Source organism: Lepidochelys olivacea (genome assembly GCF_965140295.1).
Source record: "Lepidochelys olivacea isolate rLepOli2 genome assembly, chromosome: 11".
In the NCBI taxonomy this organism is placed as follows: domain Eukaryota; kingdom Metazoa; phylum Chordata; order Testudines; family Cheloniidae; genus Lepidochelys; species Lepidochelys olivacea.
Window position 1 is genome coordinate 34,489,537 of NC_140421.1, and position 14,677 is coordinate 34,504,213.

Here is a 14,677-nt window from a genome sequence, read left to right on the forward strand (position 1 = left end):
ATGTATTAAATATTTTGGATGTTTTTCTACATTTTCAAACATATTGTAGTCTGAGTTGTAATTAAAATCAAAGTGTATATTATTTTTTTATTACAAATATTTGCACTGTAAAAATGGTAAAAGAAATTGTATTTTTCAATTGACCTCATACAAGTACTGTAGTGCAATCTCTGTCGTGAAAGCACAACTTACAAATGTAGATTTTTTGTTGTTGCATAACTGTCCTCAAAAACAAAACAATGTAAAACTTCAGAACCTATATGTCCACTCAGTCCTACTTCTTGTTCAGGCAATCACTAAGACAAACAAGTTTGTTTACATTTACAGGAGATAACGGTGCCTGCTTCTTATTCACAATGTCACCAGAAAGTGAGAACAGGCATTTGCATGGCACTTTTGTAGCCAGCATTGCAAGGTATTTACTTGCCAGATATGCTAAACATCCATAGGCCCCTTCGTGCTTCAGCCACTCTTCCAGAGGACATGCTTCTATGCTGATGATGCTCATTAAAAAAATAATGTGTTAATTAAATTTATGACTGAACTCCTTGGGGGAGAATTGTATGTCCCCTGCTCTGTTTTACCCACATGCTGCCATATATTTCCTGTTATAGCAGTCTTGGATGATGACCCCGCACATATTGTTCATTTTAAGACCACTTTCACTGCAGATTTGACAAAACACAAAGAAGGTACCAATGTGAGATTTCTAAAGATAGCAACAGCACTCAACCCAGGTTTAAGAATCTGAAGTGCCTTCCAAAACCTGAGTGGGACAAGGTGTGGAGCATGTTTTCAGAAGTCTTAAAAGAGCAACACTACAATGAGGAAACAACAGAACCCGAACCACCAAAAAAGAAAATCAACCTTTTGTTGGTGGCATCTGACTCAGATAATGAAAATGAACATGCGTCAGGCCACACTGCTTTGGATTGTTATTGAGCAGAACCAGTCATCAGCATGGACACATCTCCCCTGGAATGGTGGTTGAAGCATGGACGGACATATCAGCAAGGGGGTTCACTGAAAGCATGGCAAGATAGGCTCCTTCATCGGATTTCTACTGTCTAGCCCCAGCCCAACCTAGAGCAGCCATTACAGGAAAAGTCCAGCTTCACCCCTGATGTCTTGGGCTGGAGGTGACATGTTCAGTCACTCTGTGGGGATGGCGCATGTGCAGTCTAATCAACACGAAGAACTCCGAGAGGCTCGCACATTCTGAGTGAAAGAATGGACTCTTCAGAGATTTTAGCCGCTAAAACCTAAGCAGTCTCTTAAGCATGTGCAACCTGCAATTTTTCAAAGGCTTATAACTTGGCCAAATTTGGGTGCAATTTCACAGCAACAGAAAAAGGCACATTCCTGACACAAAGGCCACCCCCATGCCAAATTTCAAATCCTTGCTCCAAAGCACAGGGGTGCTAGCATTTCTGAAAGAAAAGGTCATCAGAATTTCTTTTAACATTGGCAAAACAGACTTCTCCCTGATCTTATTCTCAGAAATGGGAGGACCATTTTGGCTGAAATTTTTCAGAACTGAGCCTGAAGCAGACACTTGGCATGGAAATCTTCAGCTGAAACTGTAAAGTTTGGCGAAGTTATAAGCAACTGAAAACTGGGTCTTACAGTGGCAAGTGTTGGACAACTTTAATAGGTGGTGCTACCAGCCCTGCCTATCGTATCTGTCTGCAGCAACCAAAAGTTTAAAATGAATTCAAATTTTCCTTTCCCTTCTTTTTCTCTTAGTGCTTCTATAAAATACAATAGGCATGAAAAAAGAAAAAGCATGCTAGTACCTTCACATAGTTGTACTGAAGAAGAGCAAATTTTTGGTCAGGAGATAAAATAGCTGTGGTCGCTCCATATGTGGCCTATCAACAAAAGGGAAGAGAAAAAACATCACACATTGATTACATAGAGAAACATGCAGCAGTACTTTCTCCAAAGTCTGAGATGTACAGTAGGTGAGCAAACATACTAATGTGCTATTTTTCAGAATTTCTGCGAGTGTTTGATCCTCAGCATTTACAAGCACGATGTCGTTGTCAGCGGTTTTGTGCAGGTATTGATTTCCTAAAGGAACAAGAGAAATGTCATTAGGCAACAATAAATGAAAATGTTTCTTAACATTTATGATTTTCCATCTAATATTATAAAGCTGACTATATAAAACAGAACTCATTCAAAACTCTGGGCCTTTATGTAGTGGGAAGGGGCACAAGCCACAAAAGCCAGTAAGAAGTGCAGTCCCTATGTTCGGAGGAGCACAGGGTCTGCTCCCACCTTACTCCCCTGGGGAAACCATGACACCAAAAGGGAAGAGGAACCTTGCTCTGTCTCCTCCGGTTCCCCACACTGACCCACGGAGTAGGATGGATGCACAGGGAGGCGTGTGTTATTCCCCATAGAAGGGTGAAGCAGATGATGTGCTCTTCTGGCATCCAGGGGTAGATGTACCTCCACATCATCAGCAACACAGAGACATGCCTGAAGGGTGCAATCAAGCCCTATGTTTTCAATTATTTTCATTCTGCTTTTAGTATTATTGGCATCATTCTACTACAGCAACCTAAAAAACATTCAGACTTTCCCCTACATAGCAGCTACCTCTGAGCAGTTAGGTAAGTACAGCCTGCCCTTAACATGAACATCAAATATCAGAGGTAGGCAGAGATAACATTCAATCAACACAGACCAGTTACCTGAAATCCATTGTAAATTATATGTTTTGTATCTAATGTCACCATTTAAATAATCCTGTAAGGTAAACGGTCTACGTGGGTCAGACGTGGTATCTTCAGCTGGAAGAAAGAAAAGGAAGATGTGGATACTGCTGTGACCTACCCAGCCAAAGCTAGAAATAGGTGGGTCTTTGCTACAGGTATAATAACACATTAACCATCCTTGTGTAAAATCCTAGTGGAGACAAGGCACTGTAGTTTTACTGTGAAGTAAACCAACAACAGGGGCCAGAGTGCTGCCCTTGCCAAGCCACCTTGTGGTAAAAGCCCCAGGTGCCTTGTCTCCACAAGGATTTTACAGTGAGATAACAATGCACAACAGTTATCTCCCTGTAAAAGCACCCACCTCTGTGGCAGAGAAGACGTAGCCTTAATTTCTCTGCCCTGCCTATCTTATAAAAGGTGAAGATACTTATTCAAAAGAGAAATAACCAACCTTAGTTTCCCTCCCCTCTGTGCCTACTCTTGGGATTCACTGCTGTCTTCTTTACTTTGAATATTACCTGTTTGCTTTAGACACCTATTATGGGCTTGATCCTGCACAGCACAGATGCACAAGCACAAGGTAAAAAACGATGGACAGATCAGGAAGCAAGATTAATGGGATTCTGGATATGGATAGAGCCCTCTTTAATGTTTTTAAATGAAGTAAATACTAATGGAAACTGCGTGATCATGGGAGACTTTAACTTCCCAGATATAGACTGGAGGACAAGTGCTAGTAATAATAATAGAGCTCAGATTTTGCTAGATGCAATAGCTGATGGATTCCTTCATCAAGCAGTTGCTGAACTGACTAGAGGGGATGCCATTTTAGATTTGGTTTTGGTGAGTAGTGAGGACCTCATAGAAGAAATGGTTGTAGGTGACAACCTTGGCTCAAGTGATCGTGAGCTAATTCAGTTCAAACTAAACAGAAGGATAAACAAAAATAAATCTGCGACTAGGGTTTTTGATTTCAAAAGAGCTGACTTTCAAAAATTAAGGAAATTAGTTAGGGAAGTGGATTGGACTGAAGAACTTATGGATCTAAAGGCAGAGGAGGCCTGGGATTACTTCAAGTCAAAGCTGCAGAAGCTATCGGAAGCCTTCAACCCAAGAAAGAGGGAAAAATTCATAGACAGGAGTCATAGGCCAAGCTGAATGAGCAAGCATCTCAGAGAGGTGATTAAGAAAAAGCAGAAAGCATACAGGGAGTGGAAGATGGGAGGGATCAGCAAGGAAAGCTACCTTATTGAGGTCAGAACATGCAGGGATACAGTGAGAAAGGCTAAAAGTCAAGTAGAGTTGGACCTTGCAAAGGGAATTAAAAGCAATAGTAAAAGCTTCTATAGCCATATAAATAAGAAGAAAACAAAGAAAGAAGAAGTGGGACCGCTGAACTCTGAAGATGGAGTGGAGGTTAAGGATAATCTGGTCATGGTCCAATATTTAAACAAATACTTTGCCTCAGTCTTAAATAAGGCTAAAGAGGATCTTAGGGATAATGGTAGCATGACAAATGGGAATGAGGATATGGAGGTATTACCATATCTGAGGTAGAAGCGAAACTCAAACAGCTTAATGGGACTAAATTGGGGGGGCCCAGATAATCTTCATCCAAGAATATTAAAGGAATTGGCACATGAAATTGCAAGCCCATTAGCAAGAATTTTTAATGAATCTGTAAACTCAGGGGTTGTACCGTATGACTGGAAAATTGCTAACATAGTTCCTATTTTGAAGAAAGGGAAAAAAAGTGATCCGGGTAACCACAGGCCTGTTAGTTTGATATCTGTAATATGCAAGGTCTTGGAAAAAATTTTGAAGGAGAAAGTAGTTAAGGACATTGAGGTCAATGGTAAATGGGACAAAATACAACATGGTTTTATAAAAGGTAGATCATGCCAAACGAACGTGATCTCCTTGTTTGAGAAAGTAACAGATTTTTTAGACAAAGGAAACACAGTGGATCTAATTTAGCTAGATTTCAGTAAGGCGTTTGATATGGTGCCATATGGGAAATTATTAGTTAAATTGGAAAAAGATGGGGATCAATATGAACATTGAAAGGTGGATAAGGAATTGGTTAAAAGGGAGACTACAGCAGGTCATACTGAAAAGGTGAACTGTCAGACTGGAGGGAGGTTACCGGTGGAGTTCCTCAGGGATCCGTTTTGGGACCAATCTTATTTAATCTTTTTATTACTGACCTCGGCACCAAAAGTGGGAGTGTGCTAATAAAGTTTGCAGATGATACAAAGCTGGGAGGTATTGCCAATTTAGAGAAGGATCGGGATATCGTACAGGAGGATCTGGATGATCTTGTAAACTGGAGTAATAGTAATAGGATGAAATTTAATAGTGAGAAGTGTACGGTCATACATTTAGGGATTAATAACTAGAATTATAGTTCTAAGCAGGGGAAGCACCAATTAGAAGTAACGGAGGAGGAGTAGAACCTTTGATTATTGGTTGATCACAGGATGACTATGAGCCGCCAATGTGATATGGCCGTGAAAAAAGCTAATGCGGTCTTCGGATGCATCAAGCGAGGTATTTCCAGTAGAGATAAGGAGGTGTTAGTACCCTTATACAAGGCATTGGTGAGACCTCATCTGGAATACTGTGTGCAGTTCTGGTCTCCCATGTTTAAGAAGGATGAATTCAAACTGGAATAGGTACAGAGAAGGATGATCCGAGGAATGGAAAACCTGTCTTATGAAAGGTGTCAGAGTAACAGCTGTGTTAGTCTGTATTCGCAAAAAGAAAAGGAGTACTTGTGGCACCTTAGAGACTAACCGATTTATTTGAGCATAAGCTTTCGTGAGCTACAGCTCGCTTCATCGAATGCATACTGTGGAAAGTATAGAAGATCTTTTTATACACACAAAGCATGAAAAAATGGGTGTTTACCACTACAAAAGGTTTTCTCTCCATCCACCCCACTCTCCTGCTGGCAATAGCTTATCTAAAGTGATCACTCTCCTTACAATGTGTATGATAATCAAGATGGGCCATTTCCAGCACAAATCCACGGTTTAACAAGAACGTCTGGGGGGGGGGTAGGAAAAAACAAGGGGAAATAGGTTACCTTGCATAATGACTTAGCCACTCCCAGTCTCTATTCAAGCCTAAATTAATTGTATCCAATTTGCAAATGAATTCCAATTCAATAGTCTCTCGCTGGAGTCTGGTTTTGAAGTTTTTTTGTTGTAATATCGCAACTTTCATGTCTGTAATTGCATGACCAGAGATTGAAGTGTTCTCCGACTGGTTTATGAATGTTATAATTCTTGACATCTGATTTGTGTCCATTTATTCTTTTACATAGAGACTGTCCAGTTTGACCAATGTACATGGCAGAGGGGCATTGCTGGCACATGATGGCATATATCACATTGGTGGATGTGCAGGTGAACGAGCCTCTTATGAAAGGAGACGCAAGGAGCTTGACTTGTTTAGCCTAACTAAAAGAAGGTTGAGGGGAGATATGATTGCTCTCTATAAATATATCAGAGGGATAAATACCAAAGAGGGAGAGAAATAATTTAAGTTCAGTACCAATGTGGACACAAGAACAAATGGATATAAACTGGCCATCGGGAAGTTTAGACTTGAAATTAGACAAAGGTTTCTAACCATCAGAGGAGTGAAGTTCTGGAACAGCCTTCCAAGGGAAGCAGTGGGGGCAAAAAACCTATCTGGCTTCAAGATTAAACTTGATAAATTTATGGAGGAGATGGTATAATGGGATAACATGATTTTGGCAATTAATTGATCTTTAACTATTCATAGTAAATAGGCCCAATGGCCTGTGATGGGATGTTAGATGGGGTGGGATCCGAGTTACTACAGAGAATTCTTTCCTGGGTATCTGGCTGGTGAATCTTGATCACATGTTCAGGGTTCAGCTGATCGCCATATTTGGGGTCGGGAAGGAATTTTCCTCCAGGGCAGATTGGAAGAGGCCCTGGGGGTTTTTCGCCTTCCTCTGTAGCATGGGGCACAGGTCACTTGCTGGAGGATTCTCTGCACCTTGAAGTCTTTAAACCATGATTTGAGGATTTCAATAGCTCAGACATAGGTGAGAGGTTTATTGCAGAAGTGGGTGGTGAGATTCTGTGGCCTGCATTGTGCAGGAGCTCAGACTACATGATCATAATGGTCCCTTCTGACCTTAATATCTATGAGTCTATGAACATGTGGTTTATACAGCTACCATTGTATTCCTGCTGAGTAGAAAGAGTTAGGGCCAAAATAGTAGCACATAACTCAGCACCCCATTTGTATGCTAAGGATCCCACTTAAATCCATGTCTCGAGACACACCCACACTCAGCCCTCTATTTTTATTCCCTATATTCTTGAGGGTAATGAAGCAGGCACACAAGGCTTGAGGCCTGTTACCACTTAGGGTATGTCTACATTGGAGGTAGGGGTATAACTTCTGGCTCAGACAAACATACCCACAGTAGCTCTGATACAGCTAGCACATGAAAAATAGAAGTGTAGCCACAGTGGTGCAAGTGATATGTATATCCTATCAAGTACATACCTAGGGTTTCAGACAGGATCATGTTTGGAGATGTTAGACCCTCCCACTTCTCACACCACTATTTTTAGTTACACTGCTATTTTTAGCATTCTAACTGGATGAAATTATACCTCCAGCACCAGTGAGACATACCCTCAGTGCAGAGGACTACAACTAGTGCTTAACCTTATTTGTATCTTTGTGCAGCATCCACTCACCTTGTGTTTCCTACTTCACATCATGCAAGGATTTCCCAGCCTATGCATTTTTCCAAGTCAAAATATTCCCAAATATGATATGAACGTCAGCCTTTTCATTCACTAGTGTTTACGGCACTTCCTGTCCCCACTGCCTCAAGAACTGAGGCTATGTCTACATGGCCCTGCAGTCCAGACTATGTAGGTGTGAACTGCAGCATACACTAGCATACTGCATTGTAACTTCCCTGTGTGGATGCTGCAAGCATGAATTAAAAGGTAACATGAAGAAGGTACCTTTTAATTCACACCTGCAGAGTCCACATAGGGGAGTTACAGTGCAGCAGGCTAGTACACAGTGCATTCACACCCCTGTAGGCCAAACTGGGGGGGGGGGGGCGGGGGAGCTGCCCCAGTCCTCTTGCTTAGTAGTGAACAACTCTGACTCACAGTCACTGAGCTGTTCCCAGAGGTACTTCAGCTCCTGTATAGCTTAGCATTTGAAATACAGTATATACCACAACAGATAAAGTTAATGAATTAAGACCCAACTACTCTGTTCTGGTCTCCCCAACAATGAAGTAAATGGGAGTTTTTCCATTAGCTTTAGTGGGACTAGGATCATGGGATCTAGACCACCACCTCACCACTCAGCCTTCATGAGTAGATGCAGAGTTGTCCAACCTGGATAATTACTTTAATGTAAAGTTGCTTCTGTATTCAATATGAAACCACACATTATAATAGCAAATGCTATTAAAGTTCATATATCCTTGTAGAGTGTATAATTTACTTTCTGTCAAATGGTTAACAAACCCAACTCTAATAAATGGCTCAAATGAAACACATAGGAGCAATAAAACAACCAATGCAGAATTTCTACTTTTGAAAAAAAGTAATTAAGTCATAAAACTCTTACTGATCAGTTTATAGTGGAAAATCTGATTAATATTTACCCTCTTCAATAAAGGACATATTTACATAGCTTATACAGTGCTCACACCACAGTATCCAAGTGCCCTAACAGTGGCAATCATTGCAGAAACAGGCTGCAATATTAAAACTGAATAGCAGAGTAAATTCTTAGAAAACAGCAAGTTTGCCATGGACTTCAGTTGGGCAAGGATTTCACCCTTTGTGTAAAGTACCTTTCTTTCAATATTTTCTATAGGTTTCACAGCACCAACTAGTAACTAATTTTTGCAAACTCTTAAAGGTAACTTACAAAGGAAAAACAATAGTTGGTTTGTGCCTTTCCTTGCTTCTTTATGCTTTATAAAGGAGGACTAAAACTTTGGAAGTCAGGTCTATCTCTCCTGTTTTTCCTGAAAGGCTTGATGGATGACTGGAGACCTAGAAGGTTGAAACCTCATCAACTGAGAAAGGGAAGTGATTTTTTCATTCCAATTGTTTAAAACTTATTGTTAATATCAGTTTAAATCAAAAACCTGAAAACACATGGGAGAAAAAGACTTTGATAAAAGACTCAAAATCCTTTTAACTAAAGGTTAACCCTTCCACCCCAACATTGACTCTGAGACCGCCTCCTCCTCCAGCAAAGGCAGAGAAGGCTAGATTTGCCATTTCAGATATTTTAAAGGGGACAAGAACCTCTTTGGCCCTTTGTTATACAAAATAAAGAAACAAAAAAAGAGCACAAACCCTTTTAATAAAAAAAACTGTGTAGGTCATTTTTAATACAACCGTGGAAGTGGAATATGGAAGATGAGTGTAAGATATTTAATGATTCTGTAAGCATTTCAAGTTTAATCTACTTCAAACAATAAGCATATGCATTATTATACGCAAAGCCAAATTAATAGATTGCAAGAAATAATTTACTCAATGAACTTAGCCTGGGATTTTCAATGACGCCAAAGAGAAACGTGTTATACAGGAGGGAAGACTAGATGATCCCAACGGCCCCTTTGCCCTTGGAATTTATGAATTAAGTGTTCAACTTCCACCGAAGTTCAGTTCTTTGGGAAAATCCTAGCCCAAGTCTCTCTCTATTTATGGACAGTCTGCAAGCAGATCATGATTTCCTCACATTAAATGATTCCCAATTAACAAAATAATATCTTTGAAAATTATTTTACTAAGGCCTTGTCTACACTACAGAGTTCTGTCAACAAAAGTTATGCCAACATAGAGCAACTATTTAATTAAACCGCTGTTACATGTACACACTATGCTCCTTGTGTCGGCAAAGTGCATCCACACTAGCAGCTCTTGCATCGACACAAAGAGCAGCAAAGTGCACTGTTGGTAGCTATCCTAGCGTGCAACTGGCCGCAGGATCCTTTGGGAAGGGTCTGCAATGCCTCATGGGGCAGGTACAGTAGCACATGATGCGGTTTTCTCAATCCCATCATTCCACTAGATTGCCAGCGGCTCTTCCACTGAGGTGTCAGGAAGAGGAGGGGAGAGAGCATGTGACAGGGAGTGTTGGGGACGGTGAGACAGAGTGTGTGTTTGGGGAATGTGTGTGTTGGGGGAGAATGAGTGTGTCGGCATGCTAAGTTCAGACAGCAACTGGAACCAACCAATCCTGAGGGTGGAGGAGGGGGACACCCCCACACACATCAGCCCCTGCCTCACAAAGAAAAGGAGGGGGGGGGCGCCTTAGGGGAAAGAGGAGAGCAAAGGGCCACAGTTCCAGCGCTTGTGGCCATCCCCCCCTTCTACACAGGTTCCGGCACTCCTGCGGCCCCCAAATTGGCTGAGGCATTGTCCCCTTCCATACTAGCCACTGATTTTGAGTCAGCGGTGAAGGGAATGCTACACTCCCCTACTCTTCCTCCACAGGTAAAACGGCTCCATCCAAGGCTAACGGTATTGTGGTGCTCTGCATCTACTGTAACATGGGTCTGGCCTTCAAAAGCCATGATACAGCCATATTACTATTGCAAATAAGCAGTGCTCAATTCATAATGAAAGAGGTGCCAGGGCTCAAGAAATTTTTTTACTTTCATAACTGACATGGCAAATCCAGAGGTGCCAGAGCTTTGAACTTACTTACTTACTTTGAACTGTCAAACCTAGACATGTCAGGGCTCAGGCCTGGCAAGCCCTGGTACAAATTAAGTTCTGCAGATAGGGATTATTTCACACGCTTATAAATGACAGTCACTTCTCAGTTAAAAAGTGACAGCAGTTTAACACCACATAGCAACTCTACACAACAATTTAGATTAGAAATAGGAGAATACTGTATCTCAGTGAATTTACGGTGAAATTTTAGGTACATAGAATTGAATTAAAGAGTTAGTATATGGCCAGGACAATAGATTTAATTCCTTACATAAAACAGAAAAAAATCTGCAGTGTCTAAATAGGAAGGATTACACACGGAAGCTATTTTACAGACCGTTACTGAAGTCTAGAGTGTTTTCAATTAAAAATTGGATTTGAGTGCATATAAACATTTGTACACATCTGATTACAATTTGAATAAGTGAAGACTAAATATTTAATTTTACTAGCTTATTTTAATGCACATTCTTGACACCAAGAAAAGGAGTACTTGTGGCACCTTAGAGACTAACCAATTTATTTGAGCATGAGCTTTCGTGAGCTACAGCTCACTTCATCGGATGCATTCCGTGGCTTTCGTGCGCTACAGCTCACTTCATCGGATGCATTCCGTGGAAACAGTTTCCACGGAATGCATCCGATGAAGTGAGCTGTAGCGCACGAAAGCTCATGCTCAAATAAATTGGTTAGTCTCTAAGGTGCCACAAGTACTCCTTTTCTTTTTGCGAATACAGACTAACACGGCTGTTACTCTGAAACCTGATTCTTGACACCATTTTTGAACTGATGAAAAGAACTGGCTATGATGTAATGTTGTTATTATTGATTAATCCCAGTTCTCATTGACAATATTCCAGCATCCTTCTCAGTCTGAAAAAGAAAATACTTTGTCCCACTTTTTTATTAGCCTCTACAAATACTGGACACATGAAGGAACTGCTGGCAAGCTGTCCCAGGTACTCTGACAACATGCTGGCAAAATCACATGCACCTCAGGGACTATCCCAAACCAGGTTTATCACATAACGTCATCTTCCCACAATGCTTCCTACTGCTTACCTAAACATAAGTACCACATCAATCCATCTGCCAAAATGTTCCCATGTACTTTCCTGCCAACCCACAAAATCATTTCCTGTGCTGCTTACCCCTCCCCCCATAACTGCCTGATAGAGTTGTCCCAATTTTCACTTTGAAAATCTTATTTTTGATAGACAATCAGGCAGGAAAAAAAAACAGATAACCAACCACCAACAAAAAACAAGCATCCTACTGGAGCAAATCCTATCAACAGAATACCTTCAAGAGTTGTACAATAAGACCCCTAATTTCTATTAATATCTAGTATTACTTTAAAAATAATTTATATAAATTGTAACACTATATTTCAATTATATACTATGTTAATCTCAATTTTTGCTCCAATTCATTGCTGTACCTTTAATTTAAACTGTGGAAAACCCAAACCTTCTTAGTATATCTAAGTGCTGGACAGACTAGTTACTTTAAGAATACACAAACTATTTTCTGTCAAGCCAGTATATCTGTAACCCTTTCTTAATATTTACATTAAAAGAGAGACTTGTACAATGTCTACTTTACAGTGGGAACACTATTTCTCTCTGGTTTGTTACAAGTCTGTAATGTTGAATTCTATACTGTTATAACTAGTATAACCTGTAAAAATAAAAAAAATAAGTTGATATGTAATTGCATCCTATCAACTGGCAGTTCTTCACTGACTAAACATTGATTTAATATGGTTTTAGATTAACGTCCAGGACTAGCGTCACACTGGAAAACACAAACTGACCAGAGTCCAAAAGTCTGTCTTTGATATCTCTCTGTTCCTTGATCTCTGTGACAGTGCTATATATATGATATCATACATTTATGTAAAGTTGGTTTGGTTTTGATAATGCTCTTTTAATGGGGATGTATTTTCTTATCTCCTTCAACGTGCCACACAAGATCAACAGACTTGAATTTTACTGTTCGAGCTACAATTTTCACTCTCTAGTGACTGGAAAACAAGATGCTGCAAAGTGACACATTTTGATTATACTTTTTGGTGTTTACCTGGGAATTGAGATGGTTGATTATTTTAATTTTCAGAGGGGCTTCTCACCACTGGAATCCAGAGACAACTTCAAAAATGAGCTGGCCTCCAGTTCCTGCCTGAATGCACATTAGTCTCACTGTCTCCAACCTAGCAATTCAGCAAGACCTTTGCTGGGAACACTTTCCAGAACTCAGGGGGAAATAGCACACTCTACTTTCTAGCTGTGGATTCACTATACTCTGCAGAAAATAAAGTCTAGCAACTCTGGACAAATAACTCATTGGAATTCTTTAGTTTTCTCACTCACAGTATCAGGGTCTCTTCAAAGACGACTATTTTAAAACTTACTTTTTGTCAGTAAAACTACAGGAACAGCTATGGCAATAACAATCACTGCAATCGCAAGCAACCCCAACAGATACTTCACTACTGTCTGGAAAACACGAAAAGAGAATACAAAGTTAGACGTGCACGACGTGAGTTGATGTACCAGCGTGTATAAGGCAAGTGACTGTTTCAGAGCTGGGCCGGTGTGCGGACCAGCGTGTATGGTTGTGCACTTGGCCTGGTTCCAGGGGCAGTTTATTGCACAGTGTGCGTTTGGGCGTGTGCTGTGTAGGGGAGTACCGCCGTATCTTTGTGGTTAAGCACCACAATCTCTTCCTCGCAGAACAAATACTCCTTCGCATCCCCCGTGCCTGGAACAGAAACGCGCAGCCCAAGCCCCGGGTGAATCTGCTCACGTACAAAGAACGCTGCATTCACGTTAAGCGCTGCACAGCCCGTCCCTGGAACTACGCTCCTGCCCCGAGCCCCAGGCAAGGGCCCTTCCAGTTACCTCTGGCTCTAGCTGGGGCGGGGGGTGAAGCAGCCGCCCGCGCGGGGCGACACAGTTACTTACTGACCTTCATGACTGGGAGCTGCGGGAAGCGGACCCTGCCCCAGCGGGTGCGAGCGGCAGAAGCAGCGAAGCGTCTTCCTCTCTGGCACACGCGGCGGACTCCCGCCTCCCCAGCACCTAGTTAAACATTAGCGCGGCGAGGGCTCAGTCCGGGGCCGCCCCGCGCGGAACCCCCAGCTGCCTACTTGGGCGGTGAAAGGGGAGCCGCGCGGTGGGCGTGGCCGCGCGGGCCAGGGGGCAGGGCTGGGTGTGGCGGGGAGAAGCCGAGCAGCGGCCTTGCGGTGGGGCGCGGGCTCCAGCGGAGTGAAGAGGTGGGGCACAGGCGCGTAGGGACAGCCGGGCGGGGAGCGTGCCCCGGCGCGGTTCCCAGCGGCGCTACAGAGCTGGGGAAAGCAGGGCAGGCTGAGTGCGCCTAGCGGGTGGGGGCTGCGCTTGGGGTAAAGACGTGTCTGTGGGGGGCGGGACTCGGGAGGGTGGTGCCCAGTGGGGCGGGTGAGAGTGCGCTGCGAGCGGCGGGGTTGCGATTGCTCCCCGTCGGGGTGTAGAGGAGCGGGGACGGTACGCAGGCTGCTAAAGTTTCCTTCACTGGTATGGAACCATCACTAACCAGACACTGGGGAAGAGACACAATTGCAGCAACTTTCTAGCGCGGAGTCCAGGCCCCCTGACGATCTGCCCCGGGGTGGGGACCGGCCGGTGCTGCTGCTGTTGGCAAGACCAGATGCGCCGGAGCATTCTGTCTGCAGGATCAAGTGTTTTCTATAGTCCAGGGACTCTCAAACTTCATTGCATTGCGAGCCCCTTCTGGCAACAAAAAATAATACTTGACCCCAGGAAGGGGGACCAAAGCCCAAGGGCCTCAGTCCCAGGTGTGGGGCCTGTAACCTGAGCCCCATCACCTCTGGCTGAAGCTTGGGCTGTGGGGCTCAAGCTTTGGCCCTGAGCCATGGGTCTTAAGCTTTGGCTTCATCTTCAGCAAGTCTAATGCCAATCCTGGCATTCTCATTAAAACAGCATCACAACCCACTTTGGGGTCCCAACCTAGAGTTTGAGAACCGCTGCTTTAGTCCTTTTGGTCATATTTACTGTTTTCATTCAGTAGCTGGATTCCCAGGGAAAGCAAATCAAATTTTGTCTGTGTCAAGTCCAAAATTCAGAATAGTGAGACATATATATTTAAATAAATTACATATATATTATATTATTTGTCCGGATGATATAGACT

General features: G+C 42.5%; 1 protein-coding gene across 1 annotated transcript in view; it reads right to left on the reverse strand.

Moving 5' to 3' along the window:
* DPP4 (dipeptidyl peptidase 4) overlaps window positions 1–13,805 on the reverse strand; it is a 74,954-nt gene extending 61,149 nt beyond the window's left edge. The window contains exons 1-5 of the mRNA XM_084643435.1: window positions 13,457–13,805; window positions 12,900–12,984; window positions 2,703–2,801; window positions 1,979–2,073; window positions 1,797–1,871 (exon numbers count right to left, since the gene is read on the reverse strand). Coding sequence (XP_084499561.1) covers window positions 1,797–1,871; window positions 1,979–2,073; window positions 2,703–2,801; window positions 12,900–12,984; window positions 13,457–13,462 — 360 coding nt within the window. The 5' untranslated portion in view covers window positions 13,463–13,805. The remainder of the gene's footprint in view (window positions 1–1,796; window positions 1,872–1,978; window positions 2,074–2,702; window positions 2,802–12,899; window positions 12,985–13,456) is intronic.
* Between the last annotated feature and the right edge of the window lie 872 nt (window positions 13,806–14,677).